General features: G+C 54.6%; 3 protein-coding genes across 3 annotated transcripts; 2 read left to right on the top strand and 1 right to left on the bottom strand.

Moving 5' to 3' along the window:
* Nucleotides 1-363: 363 nt before the first annotated feature.
* Nucleotides 364-1,026, bottom strand: B0T26DRAFT_625371 (uncharacterized protein; the record flags this gene model as incomplete). Its single annotated transcript, XM_060436164.1, has 1 exon — nt 364-1,026. A coding segment is annotated over one exon (663 nt), but the record flags the coding sequence as incomplete, so codon positions are not given.
* Nucleotides 1,027-2,936: 1,910 nt separating this feature from the next.
* B0T26DRAFT_738019 (Fcf1-domain-containing protein) lies at nt 2,937-4,405 on the top strand (the record flags this gene model as incomplete). Its single annotated transcript, XM_060443535.1, has 11 exons — nt 2,937-2,976; nt 3,065-3,143; nt 3,270-3,321; nt 3,391-3,408; nt 3,479-3,532; nt 3,599-3,654; nt 3,715-3,758; nt 3,839-3,900; nt 3,967-4,012; nt 4,223-4,264; nt 4,335-4,405. The coding sequence occupies 11 exons, from the start codon at nt 2,937-2,939 to the stop codon at nt 4,403-4,405; spliced, it is 564 nt and encodes a 187-aa protein (XP_060300126.1).
* Nucleotides 4,406-10,526: 6,121 nt separating this feature from the next.
* B0T26DRAFT_624056 (fungal-specific transcription factor domain-containing protein) lies at nt 10,527-13,046 on the top strand (the record flags this gene model as incomplete). Its single annotated transcript, XM_060436131.1, has 4 exons — nt 10,527-10,581; nt 10,850-11,175; nt 11,497-11,742; nt 11,838-13,046. Coding segments are annotated over 4 exons (1,836 nt in total), but the record flags the coding sequence as incomplete, so codon positions are not given.
* Between the last annotated feature and the right edge of the window lie 1,706 nt (nt 13,047-14,752).

Here is a 14,752-nt window from a genome sequence, read left to right on the forward strand (position 1 = left end):
CTTCCGCGACCCTTTATAAAAAAGGGGACGCTCCTTTTAATGCTGGCGGATAGGAGGCTAATGCAGGGGGGAGAATATCCTATTCCTTCCTATGGCCGGGAGCCGGGACCTAATGCATGGAGACACCACCGTAAAAAGTGAGATTATATATTTGTAACAAAAGAAAAAGAAAAAGATGCAGCCGTTTTTAATGAAACCTCGGCTTTCTCTCCATTTCTACATGAACACACAGCCAACGGCGCCAGGATACAGCCAGCCTTTTAGAACAGTAATCGAAAGGTGGGCACGTGCGGGACTGGCCGTCTAGTAGCGGCCGCGCCCTGGAGGAGAAGGGCTCTGGCTATAGCGGTGTCCGCCGCCGCCGGGAGGGAACTGCCCCGGTTGGTCGTCTAGCAGGTCGTCCAGGAAAGCGCTCGGGGCCCGCCCGCTAGGCGGCCTGTTGAGGTTGACGGAGCTGGAGCTGAAATTCCGCGAGCCGCCCACCATCCTCGGCCCCATGTCCGGGGAGTCTGGGGGCGAAGAGCCGGGGGCTGAAACGTGACCGCCCCGCGACGCCGGTCTAAGGTTGGACATGCTGATAGAATTGCCGTGGCCGTGACCGGGTGCGCCGGTGGCGGCAGCGGACGACGCGTAGAAGCCCGGCGGCAGGAACCGCGAGTCCCGGTTGCCCTGGCTGGCAACACCTGCTGCAGAAGAACTGCCCTGGGCTGTCGGGGAGAAGAAGAGGTTCGTCTGACTGGGTGTGGCCGAGGGAGTTGGCCCGCGGTGGGATTTCCGCGTCGCCGGGCCGCCGGGTATAGAGGGCGAAGAATCGCGGTCGAGGAACTTGTAGAACGGCGCGGGAGGCGGGGGGAACGTGGCCGCCTTATCGTTTTGGCGGTGCTGTTCTAGATTGGCCCGCTCGACGGACCTGTGGAGGAGGCACACAACGATGCCGCGCCACGCAAGAATTGCGAGGCCGAACACGCCAAGGATGGCGCCGACCGCGATGAAGACCGTCCCGTCGGGCAGGGTAGAGCGGTTCATGAACGGCGCATTGTTGGTGGGGGGCACGGTAGGCGCCGGGTAATCCGGAATCGCTGTGTTGGCCGTCTTGGAAAGTGTGGGGAGCGTCAATCGGGGCTGCGTTACCGTCGGGGCCGGCGTCGTGGTGGAGGAGGTGCTGCCGCCGAGGTTGGGGAGCGTCAAAGACGACGACGACGACGACGACCTGGACTGACTCGTAGAGTCCGAGGTTCTGGCTGAGGTGGTGGGCGAGGAACGGCCCGAGGGTGTTGTTGGGGTCGTTTGCGCCCCGTTTTGATTTGTTGTGTTATTGTCATCGTCGCTCGTGTTCTGCGCGAAGCCGCCTTCCGCCAGCAGAGATGCTGCAAGCACGGCGGAGAGAAGCAGCGAGCGCTTCAGCGAACATCGCGACGACCCCATCGTGTCTGGGGGTCTTCTAGTTGTTCTCAAGGCGACGAGACGTGTCGGCAAGGCGAGGTGTTGGCCCTCCTATTTCCCCCTTCGAAAACAACGGGCTGCTGCGTTGGTCTGTTAACCAGATGCAGCCACCATCGAGAGGGCTAGCGTTCGTTGGCTGTTGTGTGTCGTGGGCGGCTGACGTGCAGAGGTCTTGGAAGTGGGGGGGACTGTCGTGACTGGACTGAAGACAAGAAACCTGAGAGCAGAGTCGTCAAGAGGTGGAAACAGGACAAACGAGCGGATGCGGGCGCTGTCCCGGAAACACAAGAGACAACAAATGCAAGAAAAAAATATGACAAGAAACAAGAAACAGAAAATGTCGATTGCTGGTGGTGGTGCCGCCGCTTTACTTGGTGGCAGCAGGGAAAAAGGGATGCTCAGGTCCCTCATTCCCGAATCCCTCGTATTGGGCCCATACTCGCCTATTTCGGGTTCCCAGTTAGGGTGGAGGCGACGCGCCTCACCCCCGAATGCGCCGACTGACGCCAACAACTCTGCCGCTGTCTCAGCCCAGCATAGCCAGCGATCCGCAAGTGACCCGCCGAGACCGTACGGAAAGCATGCCGGCACCGTCAACCGACTTTACATTTTCAGGCGTTTTTGGCCATGGCCCCTGCAGCTCCCCGGATTTGGATTGATTCACTAGCGTTTTGGCGGTCATGTTTCTGTTGCGGCCATAGCACGGCAAACACGGCATTACTCCTTCCATTGTGGTCAATTCGAGGTCGGAGAGAGGAAAGCAGCCTGCCCACCCTACTTCACCTCCTAGATGGCGTCTTTGCGCTCACTAAGGCAGGTACTAATGAATGTAGGCGAGTTGACCGCCACTATCTAATTTCCTGGGTCGTCCTCGCCTTTCGTCTGATTATTTTGAGTTATTTTGCCGTCTGCATCCAGGGTCTTGCAGCAGCAAGCAGCGAGGAAACGAAGTGAATGAATGACGTGATTGCCACTCGTTCCACTGCACCAGTCATGCAAAACGAACGGCTAGTGCGAGGCCTAACGCAGTTGCACTGTGAGGCAAAGTCACTCTCCCAGTCTGGAACGTAAAATTTTAGGCTGTTGAAATCTGAGGGGACCCTGCTGTACTCCGTACTCCGTACTCCGTTCCACAGCGGACCCCTTCAACTAGCTCGCTAGCTGCCGCCTGGAGGCAGCTGCAAGCTCCCGTTAGGTTTCACGTGCAGTGGTGCAGCCAGCGGTCGGTCAAGCCAGCGCTCTCCGCCGCCACCGTGTGGCTCGTGTTCGTTGCGAAGGGAAAAAAAATCGGCACAGTGAGCCTCAGCGCAAACAAGCGTGAACTTCACCCGATTCACTGAGCTGAGACGACGACCAAACCTCATAAAAATTCAACACAGACAACCCCTTCGACCCGCCAGCTTCAGATTTCAGATCCCGGGTTCGATCACGCAGTCGCAGCAGCCGAACAACCCGTTTTCCAGCCGACGAGGTGCCTCGGCCGCATCGCCAGCATGGGTGTCGCTAGGAAGACGAGGAAGTTCGCGACGGCACGTGACTCTACCGCCTCATTGAGAATCCCAAGAAGGAAACTAATGTTCAGATTCACGTCGATAGGTCAAGAGAATCATCGGCAAGAAAGACGACCGACGCAAGGATGAGGTGACGAAGAAGAAGGAGGAAATTGAGCACAAAAAAAAGGAGCTCGCCGTGCGGGAAGTGTACGTGATGACCTCGTCACCCTCCTCCCTCTTCCGGCGCTTTCTCGCTACGTTGCGGTGCATTTCTTGGCATTGACCGTTTCTATGAACTGCCAGTTGTCCAGATGTTAACAATTGTGTCTACAGGCCGCAAATGCCGTCGTCTATGTTCTTCGAGCACAACACAGCTCTGGTTCCGGTGAGTTTTTTTGTGTAACCAGCTCTACCCTGCCAAAGGCCACTAAGGGCTAATTCTGTGTCTATCTAGCCTTACCAAGTCCTGGTCGTACGTTGTCTTTTGTGACTGGCTATCGGATACTCTACCAGGCTCTACCTTGGTACTAACTGCCGCCCAGGATACCAACTTTCTGGCGAGGACAGTCGGAGGCAAGCTGCCGCTTCTCGAGACTGTACGTTACCCCCGGTTCTGCACCACAGCCCAAGGCTACCTGCTGACTCACTGGCGACGTGCGTAGGCTATGGATTGCCTCTACGCCTCAGTCAACATTTGCATCAGTTCATGTGTTATCAGGTTTGTGTTACCATGCTCCTCCATCAAGGTAACACCGAAGACGCTAATAGCCGCGTAAAGTGAGGTGGAAAAGCTAGGAAGCCGTTACCGTGTAGCTTTAATGAGTAAGAACCTCTTTTCCCACATCGTGGGCTTGGTCCTTTTCTTGCTCTTTTACAGTCAGGAGAGGCTAATAGAGATGCAGTTGCACGCGATGAGCGGTGGACACGCCTGACGTGTGACCACACGGGTACTTATGCCGACGACGTTCGTGAAACCCCAAAGTCTTTTCGACTCGGAGCAACAGCTAACGATACCCCCTCGGCTAACTAGTGTATCGTCGACCGCATACAAAAACATCGCATCTATATTGTCGCTAGTACGTTATCCGTTGCACAAACATTTGACAGTATTTGCCGCCCGTTACGCCCGCGCTATCTCGTATAGTTGCATAGTCGTTTGCTCGCATTCGGCTAGCTCGGGCCATCTCGGAAGAGGGCCCCCGGCTGTTCACGGGCTGGCAGGAGGGGGCGCGGGCCGCTTGAGCTGACAGACTTTGCCCGCGGCGTGCTGACTCATGTCTTTGCAGCAAACGATCGCGACCTCAAGAGGCGGATACGCAAAGTTCCAGGTTTGTCATTCTCTCTGATTTATAGGTGTAGCGGAAACGGGGCGCTAATTTCATGCTCCCCAACAAATAGGTGTGCCTATCATGTCTGTCGCCAAAGGCAAGTACGTGATCGAGAGGCTGCCCGGCGCTCCCACCACTTGAAGAGCGTGACGCGCCATTTGCCTTGGTTTCGCCCCGTCCGACCCGCATGTATTGGCGGTGCCGACGGCTGAGTGATTTGCGTTGAGCACCGCCAACACGCAAGACAGTTATCGGCTTTGTGGGCGGGCCCGGCGGCGAGAGACGGGGCTAAATGGTTGAATCCGTTGATATTGTGCCGTTGGAGGCATGTAGGCGCGCTTGGGGAAAGAGGAGCCGACCCTTTCAGCCCTAGCGTTGGGGGGGAGGCAGGCCGGAGCCTGGAGGGCTGATCAGTGCTCAGAGAAGAGTTGAGTCGGACTTTGTTGCATATTGGCAACTCTAGTGACTGGCGCCTGCTTGCCCAATAGCGTTGAGTCTTTTTTGGCTGCCAGTGTAACTTTTTATGTGACACTGCCAGTGTTGCAGCTAGGCCGGAGTTTTTTTTGGCACAGAAAGGGGCTTGTTTTCCACAGGGCCATATTTTGCGGTACACACTAGTGTACGAACTAGAGCCAACAGGCACCGATAAGCCCATAAGGCCGTAGGGCAAACGAAGGATGCCCGGTTAGGAAGGACGCTCGGAACATGCATGCTATTGCCACCGTTTGGGGGACAGAGGCAGGCAGACCAGCCGATCGATTTTTGTGTGACCCGATTTCGATATTGGACAGCCGGGGACAAAATTGCCTATAGACTCGGACCCAGAGACAAGGTCCGAGTGATAGCGTGCCACAGCGGGGAGGGTACCATGAGACTGCAAGGGCAAGGGCACGGCATATCCCATCACCATCAGCCGGACCCTGCCCTTGTGATCCATCCCATTCCGCGTGCGGTCGACGTGGAGGTATTCCGCAGTGCTGGACCGTGTTAAGCCGCCCCTTGCTGCTGCCGCTGCTGCAACATGCAACCTGCACCTCTCCATGCAAGTTGTCTGAAACCTCTGTTAGACTTGAGCCCGCTTGGATCTTGGCCCAGCCAGCCGGTCCGGGTGCCATGCCAAGTTGCTGCCCATGATATGCTACCCGCTAGATACCCCCTGCCGCGCCCCCCTCCCCCTCCGCCCTACAACACGGCCCTGGTCTGTAGTATGCCATGTATGGCATGTAAGTTTATTCCGAAGAAACAAAAATCCTACAAGGCTACAAGCAAAGTGGCTTGACATGAACATGTCCTGTGCCGTGCAAGAGCGGCGGCGGCCGCCTTGCCATTCATTCTGTTATTTGACAAATAATTGTTGGTTCCCCTGGATGTTGCTTCCCACGTGGATACCAGCCAGACTACGTGTAAATCCACGAGCAGGGTGTGCCTTATTGTTGTCTAGGTAAGTTGATTCGATGTTGATATGGGCGGGCTGTCTATCATGTGTGTATGTACCAATGTACGACCAAGGCTCAACCAAGGGGAGAAATAATACTCCTCCACGAGACGGTTTAGAGTTGTGAAGAAAGGGTGAGCAGGAGCCCTATAAGCCGTCTTCTGGTCACCAACTACGTACGTATCTCTACATGTAAAATCATTTTGGGGTCTAGAGAGGACCGATATGCTTGTGTTGACCGGCAACTAGCACGACCATATTCTGGGGTAAGTGGCGCTTTTGAGCTTAGGCCGGCAACTGAGGAGGATGAAGAGGAAGAGGATCCAACTAACATGTCTTCTTGTTGTCTTGCCCGAACCTCCGTCCGTGACGACGGGCAACTCCGCATCATGGAGATTTTCAAAGGGGACAGACAGGGCAGGATGAGCAAGTTGCAACATATACGTAGGTACTTACCTTCCTACCGTGGATGTAGTGGCACATCCCGCGGGATAACATGACCCATGATCTTGTTGCGTTTGGTTAGGCCCCCCCTTTTTTACAAGTATTAGACACTCCTTATCGCAATATCGTTGCCTCGTTGGCCTTGTTTCAGTGGGGAACTGGCAGCCGGGATCTTTGACGATCTGAACTCGATCTCCGATAATTGCATCCGACTTGTGTCTTGGGTGGGCGACCGGTGGGCCGCCCCATCTCTTCATCTCATGTTGTTAGGGCAGTGGCGGCGAGAGTGTAAGGGTGCGTATTCGTCTCAAGTCGCGCTGAAGAAGGGACGGTGGGATACCTTGCAGGAGTGAAATCCAACACCAAACCCAAAACCCACCGATATATAAGGTATTACGTGCCACATGTGTGTACGCCACGCGTGTGTGTGTGTGTGTGTGAAGACCCGGAGGAGAGATGAAGCAAGCTCAGCGGCCCAGCGCACACTATAGGCGTGGCTTACACACTGCCAGCGGTCCCATTAAACCCCATTCAAAGAAACGGTTGTAATTTCGCGGCAGGCAAGCCAACTCAAATCCACACCTGGGGTACCACATGCCTGGCCGTCATCCGGTCTGGGGCGTTTGTTGGCGTTGAAGGGCGGGGATGGAACCTTCCATTGAGATATAGGACTCGGGAGGGACCTGACGTGCCTGGGATGATGCGATTGGAGAAGGCGCTTACGGAATATTCGATTGACCTGTGGCCCTTGCTCAGGACAGTGGACCCTGGTGCTACCCTAGCATTGCTACTAGTGCCCACAACCTAGAAGCTGGCGCCCCACACCCTACTACTTAGGCCCATCGACCTACGAATTAGACGACAGCCAAAGACTCCAAGGGGCAGCTTTCTCGACGGCAGCGGCTTTAGAGGTGCGAAGCGGACGCCAAAGCCCCTCGTCGTGCTTCGTGAGACATGCTATGTTTGAAAATCGGTGACCTCTTGCTCCCTGAATCTCGAATCGCACCTGCCTGCTTTGCTCTAAGCGCAGACAGGGTTCCCAAGCCAACAGAGACACCCTACATCCTCCGTCGAGAACTCAATTATTCAAAAGGTAAAATTAGCACAACTCGAATCTCATCATCTCATCAGGATCACGCCGTCGTCGTCTATCCGCTACATGCAACGGGTCCGTCACCCGGCAAGAGTGCAGGATAATCTCTGCCGGGGGAACATGTTCCAACGGTGACTACTACTGTCTATTAGCTTGAAATCAATGCTCCCACTGGCCACAGCACTTTAGGAGGTAGTCGAAACGTGGCAAAGGAATGGCAAGAAAAAGACCTTCACATATTTTTCAACACTAGAACCGATATCTGAGGCATATATGTATGTATAGAGAAGATGCACACACATCGTGTGACTGCTTGCCCTGTCTGCTGCCGGGTTGAAGATGAGATGATGTCTGTCCGTCCGTCTGCCATGCCCCCTTCCATCCCCACCCCCTCCTCTCCCCGTCACATCGAACAAGAAGCAAGTAAAGAGAAATAACCCCCCCAGCATCCAGGGCTCTCGGAAACTTAATCTTAAAAAGAAGCGCTGCATATTCTTGGCACAAGCACATCCAAGCGCCTCTCCCTCGTTGGGCCGTCCGTCCGTAGGGCCCCAGCAGCGGGTCCGAGATCTCCCCAGGTCCCACTCACTCCACTCAGACCATCCCGGGAGATAGATGTGGAGGGGGGAGGGGGGGGGGCCGCCGGGCCTCCACGGGTCCCGATGCTGGGTACTGCACTCTCAGTAGGTCGATGGGAGTCGATGGAAAGTAAGTTGGCTTGCTGTGGTTCCTTGCTCTAGGTAGCCTCCTAGCCAGACGCCGCCGTAGATCTGTGAACCAAAACAAAGCCAGTCAATAACAATAATAACCCATCCTGGGGCTAATACCGTAGGCCAAGCCTGTGTCTGCCAGCCGTCTGTCTCTGACTTGGCCTTGCTACCGACGTCGTAGGACTCGACTAACATGACGTTTCCTCCTCTCGTCAGTCTCGTCTCTGTCCACCTTTGTCATATCTGTCACGACAATCCCGGCGTAAGGAGTATTTTGTCCCAAGAACGGCCTTGTCGGCCTTGGCTGCATTTATGCATACATGTAGTAGGGAAAGTTACCCTCTCCGGGGATCGGGTTGTTTGTTCTCGAACGCTTGTCCGCTTTCTCTCTCAGGGCTGGGCCAACCGGGGCGGCAGCCGTGGAGCAAGGGGAGGCTTGCGAGTTTGGTGACAAATTTCGGATCCAACCGACATGCAGAAAAGGGCTCGCTGCCACCCATTGCAGATGTGAATTCTAGAAATAGGTACAGTAAGAACCGGCTCCCTTCCATACATGAGGCAAATTGCCTTCCCCATGCACGGTGACGGGGAGAAAAGCGATAAGTCCGTCCCCCCAGTGAGCGAGTTTCTAACTGAGCCTCGTCACTACCTGCCTAGGTAAGGCAGGTGAAGATGGGTGATGCTAGATGACGGGCGGCAATATGTAGATCGCTCGACCGTTGCATATGTAATGCCGTCTATGTGTCGGAGGACATTCGCATGTACGAACTAGAGCGCCATTAGAGAGCCCCTCTCAGTTGGCCACTTTCTTTCTCTCTCTGCCGGTCTAGTGTAAGTCTAGTCGGTAGCAAGTGAGGTTGGTTGAAAGTTACGGCCTCATGTTGTGGGGGCTGCAGGAACGATGAACTTACCAATCTATGTAGTAAGTGATCGTCGTCATCCTCCATCATGTTACGAGGTTCCTCGGACAATGTCGCTGCTGTCTGCTCGGTCCCGTCCAGAGTGAAGCTAGACGGAGAGTTATACCGTAGCCGAGCTAGCTGTGCCCCCGGAGGTAGCTCCAGCCTCCAGGTCGGCTAACTTCAGCAACCTACTGCCAACTCACCAAGCAGAGAGAATGAAGCCGCAGGCGGGGTGCCGCGCAGTGCAGTTCGCAGGCGGGGAACTAGCTGGGATCTGTGGCTGCTAGTGAGCAATTGGGCCTCGATCTAGGTCTTCCTGTCTTTCATTTCTTTTGTCTGCTTTATCTCCATGGAAATAACATTGACTCAGAAATGTCAATATTTTTACCATCAAATCGCAGCCACTCCACTCAGAAAAGACGTTGCGCGGCAAATCCTGAAGGATGGGAGCGAATGCGGTATGACCTCTTAGCTCAGGTTGTTGCCAGGCCGTAGAAAATTCATGGGGACATGCGTGGGAGAGTGGGCCCGTAGGGTATGACAGACAGCCTTGACAGCCATGGCAGAAAAGAGGTTAACGTAACAAGGAAAAAAATGCCCCGAAAGAAAAAGAGCAAAAAAAGATCTGCATTTCTCTTCGAGCGTCGCCCTGAAACCAAGCGCAACCGACAAACATTTTGCCTGCCCCGCGTCTGAACAGTCGATCGAGGACGTGCTTGTCCCCTCCCCACGCACCAATGATAGTTGAGGTTGTATTACACGGCCGTCCGTCATAACCCCAGAATATGAGAACTGCCGAGACTTCAAGACATGCAAGTCGCAACAAGATACAACGACACCTGGGCGGCGGCGGCGGCGGCGGCGGCGGCGGCCTGGCTTGATGACTGGCACGGGGCCGCATGTAAGTCGAGTGGCTCAAGCTGCCCGATAGGTGGTGTCGGTCGGTCCCTGGACGGCGATGTGTTCCGGTATATAAATATGTACAACACACGCATCGTCTCCTTCCATAGACGCTGGATGCGCGTAAAAGGCCCTCCCCTTGAACATGATGGTATTTGATATCCTCGTCGATCTTGAATCGGATTTCTTAGCCTGTTGTCGCTACATAATCCGATAGTTCTGCACTCTCTTGTCCACAAATCCCGACCAAGCACAAGGCCTTGTTGAAACAAAGCAACCTTAGCTACTGTCATGTTCCCGACTTCGGCCTCCGTCGTCTTTTAGTTCTTACCCTCCGAAGACAAACCAACGGCTGTACAGAACGAGAGCGGGAGCGAGAGCGAGAGCGAGAACAAACAGGCCCGCCTCAGTGCCTGAGCTACCCTACACGACACGACACTACCGTTAGTTGTGGCTTACCTATTGGTCGTTGGAGGGCTGCTTGCCAAGACAGACACCTACACGAACAAACTCCACAACGGCAAGCCCGCGGGGCAGCCACTGCTACTGCGACTACCGCATTGGCACGGAAGCCGCGCACCTCAGTGTCACTGCCAGTTGCAAGCCGTCTTCCGGCGCCCCTCAACTTCCTCCCCGGGCGTGTTATTCATCTCATCGATACGGATAGCGCATGGAACACTACTTCCCAACTTCCAAAATTCACAACCGCACCATGTCAAACCCATCGCCGCCTCCGCAGCTCGAGCAACAGCACCAGCTCCAGCAGCCTCAACCTACAAAGCGCACAAGGGTGCTGCTCTCGTGTGCACCCTGTCGCACAAGTAAGCTGAAATGTGAGTAAAGTGCCCAAACACCCCCTTTTCCTTTTCTCGTTGTCTATTCATTCGCCCCCACATCCCATCTCACCCTCATCCGAATTCCCCGCGTTCGTTTATATAAACGAATCGGGTGAGAGCTGGGCTACCTATCGTGGGGGTGGAAAAAGATGGAAAGAAAGAATAAGAACAAACAAACATCAAGAAAACTTGAATGGCAAAATAGGGATAGGCGGGAATCATAAACAGAAATCAACTTACTCTTGTGTCTTGTCCTGTGTTCTAGGTGACCGTCAACAACCGTGCGGGCAATGTGTCAAAAAGGTTCGTGCCGATGGCTGCACATATGCGCCGCGGCCGGAAAAGTCGAAGCCGGCTCGGAGTATGGCCGCCCGGCTCAAGCGACTCGAGGGAATGGTGCGCGGCATGATGAATGTCGACGGAGTGCCCATCCCCGAGAAGCCCTGGCCGCCGACGGGGACGGGGCCTGACGGACAGTCGCCCTCGAGACCCCGCGATTCTACCTGCCCCAACCAAGCCCAGGCCCAGATCGTCCTGGGTCGCAGTACCACGTATGTTGGCGCAACGCACTTTATGGCCATGCTGGATGATGTGAGCTTTTTCAGCCTTTTTTTGGCCGCTATCCCTTCTTCCCCTTTACTGTGTTGTGTGTGTGGTGTTTGTATACCCCTGCTTCTAACCATCCCCATCGTTTACTCGAGTCGTACCCTACCCCTATCCCTTTCGGCCCAGAGAGTAATAGAGAAAAACAAATGGCACACGGGAAACCCCAAATCCTCTTCTCTTTGGTCAGATTCGCATGTGCCGGTGAGGCAGTTTCATCACTTTACACCTTCTTACCACTCACCTCTTTGGTTGCGGGATTCAGTTGAACAACACGCGCATGTGCTGACAGGACCGCTCGCAACGCAGATCGAAGATCTCAAGAGCTACTTCGATGAGGAGGAGGAGGAGAGTCTTGGGGGAAAGCGGTATCAGGATGTACCCGAACCTTCGTCATCGGACACGCTCCTCATATCTAGCGGCCTGCCCACGTCCAGGCAAGAGCTGCTAGACGTGCTCCCACCTCGCCAGGTCGTGGACCGCCTGGTGCAGCGCTATTTCAGCGCGCACAGTCCCTCGATGAGTGTAACACACAGGCCGCAGTTTGCAAAACAGGTTAGCACTCTAAAGAAGCCTTCTTGGACCTTCTCACCACGGAAAATGTGTTTGTGACTATAGTCATCGTTAGGGCCAAAACTGATCTTCAACAGTATGCCGAGTTTTGGGCAAACCCCGACGGCGCATCCCTCGACTGGCTGGCGTTTCTGTACTTGATATTGGCGCTGGGCGTCTTCTTCTCGACTTTCATGGCCCCGCACGAGCTCGAGGCCGACGGGGACCTGCCCGCCATGGGGAGGTTCAAGCGGTACCGCGCGGCGGCAGGCTGGGCGCTAGTGACGGGCAAGTACACGTCACCAGCCACGACGACCCTGGCACCATTCCTGCTGTATGTCGAGGCTGAATTCTTGACCAACCGGGCGTCGCAGATGAACTGCTACCTGCTCACGGCTGTGTGCATTCGAATGATGCTGCGCATGGGCCTGCACCGTGACCCGAGCAAGCTGGCCCACATACCTCCCTTTGACGGAGAGATGCGCCGGCGCCTGTGGCATCTGGCTACACAGTTCGAGCTCATGGTGTCGTTCCACCTGGGCTTGCCCAGCATGATCCCCAGCATAGAGAGCGACACCGCGCTGCCGCGGAACCTCGTCGACGAGGACATCTCTGTAGACTGCACCGAGTTGCCGCCTTCGCGCCCCGACTCCGAGTACACACTCCAGTCGTACCCCCGGTCCAAAAGCGCCCTCTGCCAGGTCTTTGGCCTCATCGCCCGCCAGGTCAACGCCCTCACACCCCCTCCCTACGTCGAGATCATGAAGTACGACAGCCTGCTCGAGGTCAAGTGGAGTCAGGTTCCCATCTTCATGAAGCTTAGGCCACTCGAGGACTCGATCGCCGACTCTCTGGCTGTCGTAAACCAGCGCTTCGGACTCGCCTCCCTATACCAGAAATCGCGTGTCGTGTTGCACCGCCGCTACATCATAGAGGCTGTCCCCAGGCCCGAGCATGCCTACTCGCGGCGCGTCTGTCTCGAAGCTGCGATGGCGCTGCTCGACCATCAAAATGCCATCCACGTGGCTGCGTTGCCGGGCGGAATTTTGCGCATGAACGGCTGGTTTGTCATGTCGTTGGCCATCCACGACTTTTTACTGGCCGCCATGGTCATCTACCTCGTGCTGCAGAACGAGACGTACGACATGGTTGCCGGCGAATGGACCGAGAAAACCGCCCCGCTTCCGGGCCGCGATCACCTGTATAACCTGCTCGCGCAGTCCCACAGGATATGGATAGCTGTGTTCCAGGACGCGCCCGTTTTCAAGAAAGCAGCCGACATCCTCAAGACAATGTTGCGGAAGCTCAACGGCACAACAACTCCCCGCAGGTCGAGCTCGAATGGCCCGCAGACAGTCGTATCGTGGCGCCAGACTTCAACAGGACTAGAAGCCGTGTCTGTAGGCGGCCTCTCGATTGATGGTGGGTCTCCAATCTTTCCTATTTCGTGACTCCTTGCCATCGTTACCCAAAGTGAAACAAACTAACCTGTGTTCCCTTTGGAATCCGTAGAAAACGAGCCCTGGTATTCAGGTTCTTCGTCGCCCGTCATCGCTGAGCAGCAGCAGGAACTATTGCGCGTCGGCTTGCTTCCACAAAATTCGACCGCCCCAGTGAACGGTCTTGACGCCGGGACGTGGCTAGGGACAAGCCTGCATGGTATGGACTGGGTAAGTGATAAATCCCGAAACGAAGCAAAACACCTACCCGTGATAGATATGGCCATATCCGAGAAACTGACAGGTTTTGCTACTCTAGACCACATTTGATAGCGCAATACAAGGCGAGAACCAAGCAATCAACGAGACAGCGGCAGGCGGGTGGAACCCGCAACCTGGAGCAGACCCTTTGATACATAACTTCCAATACCTTGGTATGCAACCACCGGGGCAGGGGCAATGGAACTAATAGAACGAGAGAAATATATAAAGGGACTTGAATGGTTTTTTCATTTTTGAAAAAAGAAAAACAAAAAAAAAAAGAACAAGGTCATAATACCTAGGGAAATGTTTGAGTTGGGAACAAGACGAGAGCGAGAGGCCATTCGGAGGATAATGGCTCACTAAAATGGCTGTTCGTTATTAGACAAACCTGGAAATTTTGTTCGGACTGTAGTGACTTCTAGAGCGCCCGGATGCCGATATCCTCAAATGTTTATTTCGTTCCCCACTTGTTGATGTTTTTAAAGGAGAGGCGACGAGTTTCCAGTTTGCTTGTTTGTTTGTCGTACAGAACCCGTCCGGGGGGGGGGATTCGAGTAGGGTAGGTAAGAATCGGAATTGAGTGAAGGAGCGTGAAAGAGAGAGAATCCGATTAGGAATAGGAGTGGGAAAAGGAGAAAAGAAGGACGGATGAAGAAGAGGGATTTGATAAGGGAAGTGAAAAAAGAGAGGAAGAAGAGAATGGAAAAGAGAAAAAGACTCTCGAAGTTGACGTTCCTCTTTAGGCGGATCACTGCCGCCGCCTCATCTCCGCTGACACCAGCGGCAGTGTTACTCGGTAGTTCGCGGCAAAGGATGGTTGTTCGATAAAAAAGAAGAAAATATAAATTACACGCATTCCCGGTATTATTGGTGATCAGATATCAGCGTAAATTTACAAGGTAGTGTCGGCGTGAGCGAGCGACAGGTCCATCACTTCTCTTCTCCTCTTTCTGTCTTTTGATACTTGCGGAATATTGTTTATGGACTAAGCTGTACAGAGTAATTAAAATAAAGTCACTTGGATTAGTAGTTAGGGAGGTACCCGAGTTCCCTCAAAAATGGGATGTGCGGGTTAAGCCCCCTGTTGCGGCTTGTTGCCAGCTTGCTTGCACATCCCATTTTTGAGGGTAGTTAGTACCTCGGGTGGGTGGATATAGAGGGTTGTGTGATTGCTACCGCCGGAAATGCCGAGTCTCGGGTGTTGTATGGCCTGGAGAAAGACAGTCGACGCCGAGCTGCGAATGTTTACACACCGTGGCCGTAGGCGCCTTCACCGATCTTTGCCCCTTTCCTCGTAATTTTCCTCCTTG

This window comes from Lasiosphaeria miniovina (genome assembly GCF_030549165.1).
Source record: "Lasiosphaeria miniovina strain SMH2392-1A chromosome Unknown B0T26scaffold_2, whole genome shotgun sequence".
NCBI classification, from domain to species: Eukaryota; Fungi; Ascomycota; class Sordariomycetes; order Sordariales; family Lasiosphaeriaceae; genus Lasiosphaeria; species Lasiosphaeria miniovina.